Raw genomic sequence first — 11625 nt, forward strand, 5'->3', positions numbered from 1 at the left:
GCGTGCCGCTGCGAGCTGGCGCTGCCAAGAGAGCGGGAGAGAGCTGGAGAGAGCAGGGAGAGGGGGGAGCGCGGAGCGAGTCAGAGAGTGAGCGAGAGCAAGAAGGAGGGAGAGGAGGAGAAAGAGAGCGAGGGCGGGCGGGAGGCGGCGGCGGCAGCAGCAGTAATAGCAGGAGCAGCAACAGAAGGCGTCGGAGCGGGCGTCGGAGCTGCCCGCTGGGGGAGAGAGAGAGGAGAGAGAAAGAGAGCGAGCGAGCAGAGGAGCCCGAGGCAAAAAAGTAACTGTCAAATGCGCGGCTCCTTTAACCGGAGCGCTCAGTCCGGCTCCGAGAGTCATGGCGACCGCAGCGTCTAACCACTACAGCCTGCTCACCTCCAGCGCCTCCATCGTGCACGCCGAGCCGCCGGGCGGCATGCAGCAGGGCGCGGGGGGCTACCGCGAGGCTCAGAGCCTGGTGCAGGGCGACTACGGCGCGCTGCAGAGCAACGGGCACCCGCTCAGCCACGCTCACCAGTGGATCACCGCGCTGTCCCACGGCGGCGGCGGCGGGGGCGGTGGCGGCGGCGGCGGGGGCGGGGGCGGCGGCGGGGGCGGCGGCGACGGCTCCCCATGGTCCACCAGCCCCCTGGGCCAGCCGGACATCAAGCCTTCGGTGGTGGTACAGCAGGGCGGCCGCGGCGACGAGCTGCACGGGCCAGGCGCCCTGCAGCAGCAGCACCAGCAGCAGCAACAGCAGCAGCAACAGCAGCAGCAGCAACAACAACAGCAGCAGCAACAGCAGCGGCCGCCGCATCTGGTGCACCACGCCGCCAACCACCACCCGGGGCCCGGGGCATGGCGGAGCGCCGCGGCTGCAGCGCACCTCCCGCCCTCCATGGGAGCGTCCAACGGCGGTTTGCTCTACTCGCAGCCCAGCTTCACGGTGAACGGCATGCTGGGCGCCGGCGGGCAGCCGGCGGGGCTGCACCACCACGGCCTGCGGGACGCGCACGACGAGCCGCACCACGCCGACCACCACCCTCACCCGCACTCGCACCCGCATCAGCAGCCGCCGCCGCCGCCGCCCCCGCAGGGCCCGCCGGGCCACCCCGGCGCGCACCACGACCCGCACTCGGACGAGGACACGCCGACCTCGGATGACCTGGAGCAGTTCGCCAAGCAGTTCAAGCAGCGCCGGATCAAACTGGGATTTACCCAAGCGGACGTGGGGCTGGCGCTGGGCACCCTGTACGGCAACGTGTTCTCGCAGACCACCATCTGCAGGTTTGAGGCCCTGCAGCTGAGCTTCAAGAACATGTGCAAGCTGAAGCCTTTGTTGAACAAGTGGTTGGAGGAGGCGGACTCGTCCTCGGGCAGCCCCACGAGCATAGACAAGATCGCAGCGCAGGGGCGCAAGAGGAAAAAGCGGACCTCCATCGAGGTGAGCGTCAAGGGGGCTCTGGAGAGCCATTTCCTCAAATGCCCCAAGCCCTCGGCCCAGGAGATCACCTCCCTCGCGGACAGCTTACAGCTGGAGAAGGAGGTGGTGAGAGTTTGGTTTTGTAACAGGAGACAGAAAGAGAAAAGGATGACCCCTCCCGGAGGGACTCTGCCGGGCGCCGAGGATGTGTACGGGGGGAGTAGGGACACGCCACCACACCACGGGGTGCAGACGCCCGTCCAGTGAACTCGAGCGGGGGGAGGGGCAGAGCGCGGGGCTCCCCCTCCCCTACGGTCCACGGCCCTTTCCCGGCCCCCTTGTTCCCTCTCTAACTTCTGATTGTTCTTTTTATTTTAATTATTATTTCCCCGTCCCTTAAAAAGAAAAAAATAATAAGGAAAGCAACTAAGGCACTGGACTATCCTTTAAACGGTAGCAGGTGTAATGATGTGTTTTGACCTTTACAGGCTAGTACCCAGGCAATGGAGTGGAGTGTCTCATAGAGAGAGTGAGGAGAGAGTGTGTAATAGAGAGAGAGAGAGAGAGAGAGAGAGAGAGAGAGAGAGAGAAGGAGAGATGGCAAGCACTGAGTTAAATACCTGGCAAAACTAAATAAATTACCAAAAAGAAAAAAAAAATCCACCAAACCGTGATAAACACAAAACAGCTTCCTGATGCTCGGAGTTGGCACATGCTCTGCTGTGTTGATTTAATGTGGATCCTCATCAGGAAGGAGGAAAAAATACACATGTTCTTTGATGTAGTCAAAATTTAACCGCATAAATTTGCACTGCAAGAAAATTGAAGTTTACACCAACAAATTCATTGAACGTATTTTTCTTTCTCGCACGGTTAATTTTGAAATTGCCGGGTTTTGTTTTGTTTTGTTTTGTTTTGTTGTTTTATTCAGCAGAGAGAGTTGAAGCCAGCTCTTGGCTACTCTCCATTTCTAACGTTCTTGTGTTGCCCCTTGTTCTTCTTCCTGTTTGTGAACTTTGGTTACCTTCAGGCTCCCCCCAACATTGGTGTAACATTTAGTTGCTTCTTTTACCAAAGCAAAAACGATTGGCTTCATACAAAATAAATAATTCTCTGCTTTCAGGAAACGTGCATGGTCTACCCGCTTTATCCAAGGCAAGAGTCCAGTTTGGAATACAAAAATGAGTCAAGCATTGGTTTTTTTGTGACCAGCCACAAAGTAAACTTCATTTTCAGGCAGTGTTTCTGGGGGAGGTTGTGGAGGGGAGAAAAAGAAAAATCGATAGTGAGTGACTGATTGCTTCATTTTATCAGGCGGGCCCATTGTGAAAGAGCTCAGAGGAAATGTGGAGGTTATAAATGTATTTCCAGAGTCGTCCAACAGAAAGTGGCACTTTGAAGAGAACTAGGGAAATATATATCTTCAGAAACCCCTGTATAGTTCTCTGCCTTCAGTTTTAATAACTTAATTATGAGGAATTATTTGTGCTGAGAGCAGCAGTTAAACTTTGTTCCTCTAATAGCTTTTTTTTTTTTTTTTAACATAAAGAAAATAATCTGGGAACTTAATGGTGTATGCAGAGACTTTTTTTTACTGCACAAATACCCATATGCATACAGAGGATATCTCCACTCTAGGCTGGTTTTGTCTTCACTAGCTCATTTGTTTATCAAATCAAATTTAAGGTCCCACACCTTCTTCTCCTATAATTTATCACAGAAAATACCAGTTTAACCTAGACAGCTTTCCCCCCTTCTTTTACTAAGGAAGCCAAATGAACTGGGGGAAAAAATGCTATTTTCTATCCTTCCTTTTCTCCCTTTGTTAATAGTTTTAAGTGCGCTTTTACCTTATCTTGATGGAAAATGGTTAACTCCCATAACAAAAGACTCTACTGGGAAGTGTAGGTGAAAAAACTTCTAACTATTGAAAATAAATACCATTAAACTGTGACCAGTTAAAATATTTAAAAAAAATAATCAGCACAAAAGGGCGCTAAAAGGGAAAACACTTTTTATTAATCTTAAAAGTTTGGGGCTTTTTTTTTTCTGGTTAAGTATTAGGCAAATCTTTATTTAAAAAATTAAATTCTCAATACCATAAAATTATGGTTCAGCATCAGATTAGCATTGCACTCAGTAGTTAAGGTTTTAGGAAATATGCTTTATATTGTCTTTTCAAACACCTGTGATTGTTTCATTTTCAATGTTTTTGCAAGATAAATGATGACTTAGAATGGGCATATTTATTTGCCTGTATTTCATTTCCCCCAACGAATGTCACGAGGAGATGGACACAGAGCTGCTGCTTCGGGCTGTATCACACTGCTTGTTCCTGAGGTGTGGGGACTGGCCTCTAGTGAAGCAATCCAGAGCAGGGCAAATAGCCAATGGTTAAGGGAGGAAATGAATTTTCAGATTCTTATTACCAAGTGGGTAAGGTCAGACGCTGGAGTTCAGGGGACTTGTCTATAGCTCCTCTAACTCTCTTGGGTTTACTAAGAAGAAAGTTACCACTGAACCTTACCACTATGTATATATGTTTAATATCTGTCTTTTGAAATGCAGAAATAGTTTAAATGTTTCTTTGTCTATTTTTCTTTTTTTTTTTAATGCTACCCAGGGAAATATTTTCATATCATTTTTAAGTGGCCTGCCTCAATGTATATTTATTTCTTTTAAAGCAAAAAGGTTCTGGAAACTGTTTTTCTGTAGCTTTAAATGAGTAGATGAGCAAAATCTATATGGGATGTAATTTTTTTGTTCAGTCTCTTTAAAAATACTTTGTTTTGGTACATTTGGTTGTGCTTGTGGGGAAAATAAAAACGCAGAGATCCTTATATATTTATGTTAAAGTAATATTTTATTATCTACATAAAACAGAAATGCACAATACCTTCATAGTTTGTTCTAATTATTGAAATATCTTTATTTTATTTTTAAAGATAGTGCCAAGTTTTAAGGGGGGGGGAAACCCTAGACCTTATACTGACTGAGTTGAGTTGTGTGTAAAATACTTCCCTTCCTTTATACTTCATAAAGTTTTGGAATAAATTTTATGCGTATACTGCCAGGTTTCATGTTTATAACTTTCAGAGCTTTTTTGTTTGTTTGTTTTTAAGAGAGACTACTGTTCTGATTCTACTTCGCTTTTCTTTGCAAAAAACTATCAGTCCCAGACCTTTCAGTCACTGTGCCCATAGCACTAAATTGAAATGGTCATTGGGTTTGAGTTCTGATTCGTTTGCCATTTCAGCGTCCAACAGAGAGATGTTTGTCCCCTTTAAATATATGCAGATATCCCTACATCTTCTTTCCAGGTTACCTTTACCTTAACTGATTGTGCTTTTTTGGAGAGCATCAATCAACTAGGTGGACTTTAATCTTTACCCACTTGTCCTCACATAATTTGGGATCTAAAAGAGCAAAGCTTAGTTAAGGGTATTATTCTTTTTAATAATTAACAAATATCTTCCAACAAAGAGTAACTCTGACAATATGCAAGATGTGTGTTTACCGAGTGATTAGAGGTAGGACCTAAATATTATTCCTGTTAGGTTTACAGGGGTGGGGGGTGGGGAATGGATTTTGCAGTGGTTTATACAATAGTATCTATTTCTCTTCAGGCAAGCAAACAGGCTCTAAAACAGAAAGAGAAAAAAAGAAGAATGTATGGGAGAGACTCAGGCTGTGATGCTAATAACAGATTGTTTCAGATAGTCTCCTATGGAGCATTATACTTACCAAAATCAGTTTTAAGATTAGTGGAAAATCCAAGCAGCGTTGGGTTAGTTTACAAGTTTGCTGATATATTTGGAGTGCTCCTTGAAACACTGGTTTAAGCATAAATGTCCATTTTGAAAGGTAGTTTCTGGGCTTATTACATCTGATCATCTTTTCTAACTCCTAGTCAATATTACACAGGTCCCAAACAGATTCAGCCAAATGATCTTATCAATAGTCTGAACGAGAAGTGACAGAAAGAAGAAGTGTTTTGTGACCGCAGACATGCTGATGGGTAAAATGTTTAAGCTGGATATAGATTTGAGTTCTGGGTCAATATCCTTCTCCATTGTAGGCAGAAAACAAGCAGCATCTGCCCTCTGCAGGGCATTTTAGTGGACCTTGAGAAGGCGTTTTTTGTTCTTAGCCACAGGGGCTACTGACTGGAAACCATCACGTGTTAAACGGACACGCCATGGTTTTGACCCATGCTTGCCGTTCAGATTAGAAAGCTACTCGGGCACTTTCATTGCCGGTTTGGGGAATGTATTACACGCTAACGTAAAAAACTCCATCACTGCCACTGGGAGACATTTGTGGGGCAGCCATCCCTAGGATGTTGGCTAGCCACAGTGACAAACCCTTTCTTTTCCCCAAAGACAATAATGCAGAACGCGGCCGTCCTGAAAAAGCTCCTGTGTTTCCTCAAAATATGTCACTTTTCAAATTTATGGTGTACGATGGGGGAGAACGGATCATGTGGGAGAGTCGTGTGAAGGTCAGATAGAGGGAATGGCCACAAATAACATTGTGCTTGGCACTTGTAGACATTCTCAGTTCCCATGAAGTTACCTCCTTTATATTTCAGATGGCGGCAACAAAAGCACTCTCCTTCCCCTCCTGCTCCTACCAGTGAAAGCCACACACTGGTTGGCAAAACGTTCTGTGAAATGGCTTTCATAAAGGCACTCATCCTTCTATCTTCTTATTTCTCCAAAGCCAACTAATAAAGAGATGTAACAGCAACAATGGGGGGCAGGGGGGGATGGCATGGGAGTGCTTTGGTACCTGTGCCTGTGCATCTCTAAGCTGCATACATCTGCCTTTCCTTTGCCTTACTATGGAAGCAGCTTGGGTAGTGCTGTGTTTCTGGGGGAGAGAAATTATCGTTTTGTCACTGGTTTCTGTGATTTGTCTTTGTTGATTTTTTTTTTTCAATCGGTTTATAGAACTCTGTTCTAGATTCTATTGAATGCCTAGACAAGTTAAAGAATGAGATAAAGAGCGGAGCTTTTACAGAAAAAGAAAGAAGGATGGTGAAGGGAGGGTCAAAGGTAAAAGTGTTTCTTTGGGTCTGCTTGTATATTTCCGTGAGGCAAAAGGGACAGTGTCTATTTAAAATGAAAGTACATCTGGAGGTACTATGAATGAAGCTTCACAATATGACAGAATGGGATGTTCAGCTAAATTTTATACCAACAGGATCCCTATTCGGGAAAGTTTACTTTTTCAGTGATGCACCATCTCTTACCAGGGGGCAGATGGTGGGAGGAGAGAACCAGGGCTCCTGGTACCTATTCTCACCGCTGGATTCAGTACAGGAAATAATGCAAAAGTGGTAGGGGCTTGCCTCTCAGCTAGAAAACTGTGGAATAAACTTGCCCACCTTTGTAGAACTTGGGCCAGAATTATTCCAATGCATCCTTATCTAGAGGTGGGTACAGGAGGACCAGAAAATGGCTTTTGAGTTTTCTTAAAGCCTTCGCTTGGTTATGGAGATAAACAATCAGAATACTTTCACATTGTTCTTACGTTTTGTGGGAAGCTGGGAAATTTGTTCCCTCCTTTATTTTTTAAGAAAAAGAAAGTTAATTAACTTTATCATGTAGTACTTTCCCTTTACCTTAATAACAACTCTGCTTGGCTTAGCTGTTAGAGGTTTTAGAAACAATATCATATCCCATCAAAACAACCCTGGCCTCTTATTGTTAGAATTCTGGTTGTTGATAACATTAAGATGTATTTCTTTAAAAAAAAAACAAAACATGTCTGAAATGTTATTTAATACACCAGTAAAAGTGCATCTATATCTTAAAGTTTATTCCTTTCACGTCTTTCTGAGTTTTTATAGCTCTTTGTCTGAGATTTGGGGGGAGGGGGGCAAAAAAACTTCCATATGCGGTTCGTACGTGAAGAGTCTGGGCTCTGGAGTGTGGTCTGTAGCTGGCGGCACACAGCTCTTTGCTCTCAGAATGGGGACCTGTCATCTAGAAAAAAAGAAGGAAATAAATGCCCCACAAAGACTCACTTGTCACTGATTTTAGAAAGACAGGGGAGCATTAGGACCCCATCTGAGCAATATGGAGGGGATTTTGATTGTTATAAATTGTATACGATTAACTCTCGGCGTGCAGAACGACAGCAGTAGGAAACCTCGCTGTGGAGTAAATTTGAACCTGCATCCTTTTTGATTTGGGGCATATATTTTTCCTCCCGCCAGTGTTTCCTCTGGGTTTGTTGTTTAAATTTGGGGGGGGGGGGAGAGTAAGGCACACACACAAATTTGGCCAGAGTTTGGCAGGAGACTGGGGAAAAAAAGAAAAAGTTTCTTGCGGGTGTGTAATACACATCAGCCATTGTAAATCACTGGGCTTTAGGGTTCAGGCAAATCCTCGTGGAAAGGGGCGGGGGGGGGGGGACTTCTTTCCCTCCTTCTGTTCAGAAATCTCATTCCGGCAGAAGAATTTTTACGTTCCACAGCGCACGATTCTGGAGACAATGACTCGACATTAATAACTTTTTGTTTGTTTGCTCCCTTCACCAAATATTTCTTCAAAGTTGTTACAGCGCCTGGCCAAGGAGGTCGAGGGTGCTGCCGGCCGCTTCTCCTCGGTGCTCAGGCCCAAGGAGGCACCCCAGCCCCGCGGTGCCACCCCCACCTCGGGGAAGCCCAGGCCGCTGAAAGGAAGGCCCAGACTGCCCAGCTTGCCGGCGCAGGGAGGAGAGAGGCGCGGGAAGCTGGGCATTCCCTGTACTCCATCCCCGGCCCTCGCTCCGGGACAGCGAACAGCTCCAGAGTGTTTGCCAGGAACCGGGGGACTCTGCGGCTCTCGCGGCTCCGACGTCCGAATCTTTACGGGGAGGGTCGATAGCCCGGACATCGCCGGCTATTCCATCGCACTCACTCTCCAAGGAGACCCTGGAGGTCGGGAGCGGGGGGGGGGGGGGGGGGGGGGCAGCCAACGAGTGGTGGGTTCTCCCACCCGAAGCTGAAGGTAGAGGTGGGGGCGGAGGAGGGCAGATGCCTTGGGCACAGCTGCCGCCCCCGGGAAAGTTGGTTACAGTCGCAGCGAGTTGGCGGGGCCTCTCTAGAGGCGCGTGCGGCTGGGGCAGAGATGCAATGGGGCGCAGAGGTGACCGAGGGTCGAGGGTCCAGGCGCCAGGGAATCTCCGAGCTTTGTGCCTGCGCGGGTTTTCCGCTCGACTCTGCAAAGTTGGGCCCAGGACCTTGCTTTCCTCACAAGAGAGGCAATCGTGGGAGAAGATGCCCCAAGAGAAGAGGGCAGAGGAGGCAACTGCTGGAAAACTGGGGAGGAAAGGGGGAAGGAGAGCAATTTGGCCCTTTCTTGTTTATTTGTTTGTTTGGGGGGGCGAGTGGGAGGGAGGCAAAGAGTAGAGCAAAGGAGCCAAGAGCTGGCAAACGAAGTTCTGAAGCATGTTCCCTTCAGCCCACACCCATCAAACTTCTGGCTGTTCCTGACCTCAGCTCCCTGCCTCCAATGAAGAAGAACCTACCTACCAAATGCTGAAGCTTGGAAGAAAACGAACCTCTAAACCCCTCGGAAACGGACCACTCCCTGCTGGGTCTAAAGTCGCTCTTGTATCTACAGTACAGGAGGAAAACCAGTTCCCCAGCGAAGGGAACCAGGGAGCCCTTCTTGGGCACCCCAGCATCCCAAGTCAGAGAAGCGGGCAGCGAGCGGGGAGGGGCCACACCCCACGATCAGAGGCACGGAGTTCCCCTCTGCAGTCTGGGCATTCACAGCACGGGCCGGACGCCCCCAACCCCCGCCTCAGCCCTCCAAGGCTCCTGGGAGGAGTCGCCTAATGGGAAGAGATCCTCAGTTCTTAAAGCCCTCGTAGACAGGTGCTGGGAGTTCTAGCACGGCCTTTCGCCTCTGGAGGAGGAGAGGCCAGGCGGGGAACAGGGGCTCTTGGGGCCTGGGGGGCGCGGCGGGGCCAGGGAGGCGGGAAGCTGGCTGAGGAGGGGTGGGAAGGCGGCCAGGGACGGAAGCAGGGGCTCTGGCGGGGCGCAGGTCGGTGCTGGCGCCTGGCCCGGCCTCCGCCGGGCGCTCCGGGCCTCCTGCTCGCTCCCGCCGCGCCAGCCTGCGGCCACTCACCGGGCCCCGCGGCCATCCCGGGCGAGGACGCACGCAAACAAGGATGCTTCTATTTACTCGCCTCTGCCTGTGGATTTCTAAGACATTCAGCAGGCACAATCATTAAACTAATTTGTATTTGATTGTTTGGGCGGACGGAGGGTAGTTTTATTGCGCTAAGCATTCAAGCAGGCACGCATCGCTGATTACCAGTATACATTAAATAAAGTTGTTTGTACACATTGTCTTACCACATATAGGCAGAGGCTTATTATTCTAATTACTCTAATTAGTGCATTGAAATGTTTTCTACTTGATTTGAGGAGACAGTGATTAGTTCTATTACTTCTTTTAACTCGTATTTTATGGAAAACTGTTGGTGCATGTTCAAATTACTTTATTTGCCCCTGGAATATAACGCTGACCCAAACGCAGTGAACTGCACGGCCCTTGTGGGGCCCCAACTTTGATGTGGGCCTCAGCTTGGAAGAGGCGTTTGTTATTTATTATTTCCCTCCCACCCGCGCGGCCGCGTCTCCCAGCGCCGGGGCCCCGCCGCCCCCGCCCCATCCCGAGCCCTAGATGCGCGCCGGCACTGGCCGAGTCCAGGCAGTCGTGGATCCGAAACCCGCTCCGGCGCCGCATCGCTGGCCTGCTGCCCCGCTGTTCCCTGGGTGCGATTACTTTTAAAAGACGCCCTTAAGCATATTTTCCGTGAATCTGTTTCTTGGGCTTTAATGTTACTATTAATTGATAAGATCAGCTCATCAAACATACTATTTCGATAGGGAATTGTAATTAAAACCTTAATCCTGTTTGAGACTTTTTTCCCTTTAAATTCCTTTTTCTTATGGAAGGGGTGCAAAGTTCACTATAAAAGTATTATAACAGGGAGATTAATTCGTTATCTAAATAACAATCTTTGCTATTGATCCAACGCACTTTCCTGCACCTTTTGTGTTGCTCGGGGAGACCCTTAAAAAGGAGAATATGACAAAGCAGAAGATTTGGACTGAGTCCCGCAGACTCGGATCGACCTGGCAGGGCGAGGGGGTCAGCGGCCCTCCCCGCCTTAAGCACAATCTGAGGAAGCTCCCGAGGTGGGTCTTGGCCGGCCCGGAGACGCCACCGGGAAGCGCCGCTTCCGACCCGCAGGCCTGGGAGCCCGGCCTCCTCCGCGCTCCTCTCCCCTGGCAAAAGGAGATCTGCTCAGTTTCTAGGTAAATATTCCACCGGTTTTGCTTTTACTGTTAATATTTAAACTCGGATTATCCCGTCTCTGAATGCGCGTTCCTAACCTTTGCCGGTGGCTGCGATGTAATAAACCCTGGCGGGGCCGGGCGGTTCAGACTCCCGGGGTCTCGGCCGCAGCCTCCCGCCCCCCGCCCCCACCCCGCCCCGCCAGCCCCCCGCCCTCCGCCCCTCGCCGCCCGCCGCGAAAGCCGCGCGGGAATGAAATCAGCGCCTCCCGGCCCGGCAGCTGACGGCTGAGCATCCGGGACGCTCGCAGGCGGAGGGAGGCCGCCCTTTATCCGGCCGAGGAGTCCTCGGGGGCTGCAGATGGAGTTGGGCCGCCCTGCAGCGCCCTGGAGGAGACAGAGCGAGCCCCGGTTCCCGGAGGCGACAGCCCCCAAACAGGGGTGGGGGGAGGCGAGGAAGTGGGGCGGGGAGGCCGGAGTGTTTGTGGGGAGCAAGCAGATCCTCTCCTAATCTATCTTCCTCCCTCACACGCCCCTTTAAAAGAGGTCGTGGCCCCAGTTTGAGAAGAAGCCCGAGAATTTCTGAGGCGAAGAGGAGCGTCTGTGTTCTTTGGTCAGCCCAGTGGTCTGAGATTGTCTTCTTTTCTAGGATCTCCCCCCCCCCCCCGCCCCCCCATTCACACCCTCCTTCTCTCCTCCTTCCAACAAAGTCTTCCTCCACCACGCACAGACTTGTTATGTAACAAAATCTCCCCGGCGGGTTTAACTGGAGAATAAAGGACACCCCAGCCCCACCCCTCCTCTCCTTTCCTTCCCTCCTTCCTCCCCCTTTTCTTCCCCCAGTGCATCTGTTCGCCACGACTTCTGTCCTCGCACCTCGCACCACGGCCGCAGGCCTTAGCCGAGTAGAACTTTGGCGCCCCAC

The 11625-nt window shown here is 49.7% G+C and overlaps 1 protein-coding gene across 1 annotated transcript; it reads left to right on the plus strand.

Moving 5' to 3' along the window:
* The first annotated feature begins 334 nt into the window (after positions 1–334).
* Positions 335–4336, plus strand: POU3F2 (POU class 3 homeobox 2). Its single transcript, XM_042937362.1, has one exon. The coding sequence runs from the start codon at positions 335–337 to the stop codon at positions 1664–1666; it is 1332 nt and encodes a 443-aa protein (XP_042793296.1). The 3' UTR covers positions 1667–4336.
* Positions 4337–11625: the final 7289 nt, after the last annotated feature.

This window comes from Panthera leo, chromosome B2 (genome assembly GCF_018350215.1).
Source record: "Panthera leo isolate Ple1 chromosome B2, P.leo_Ple1_pat1.1, whole genome shotgun sequence".
In the NCBI taxonomy this organism is placed as follows: domain Eukaryota; kingdom Metazoa; phylum Chordata; class Mammalia; order Carnivora; family Felidae; genus Panthera; species Panthera leo.

What these genes read in the sequence shown, in the direction of transcription:
- POU3F2 (XM_042937362.1), top strand. Translation starts at nt 335, where the DNA reads ATGGCGACCGCAGCGTCTAACCACTACAGCCTGCTCACCTCCAGCGCC.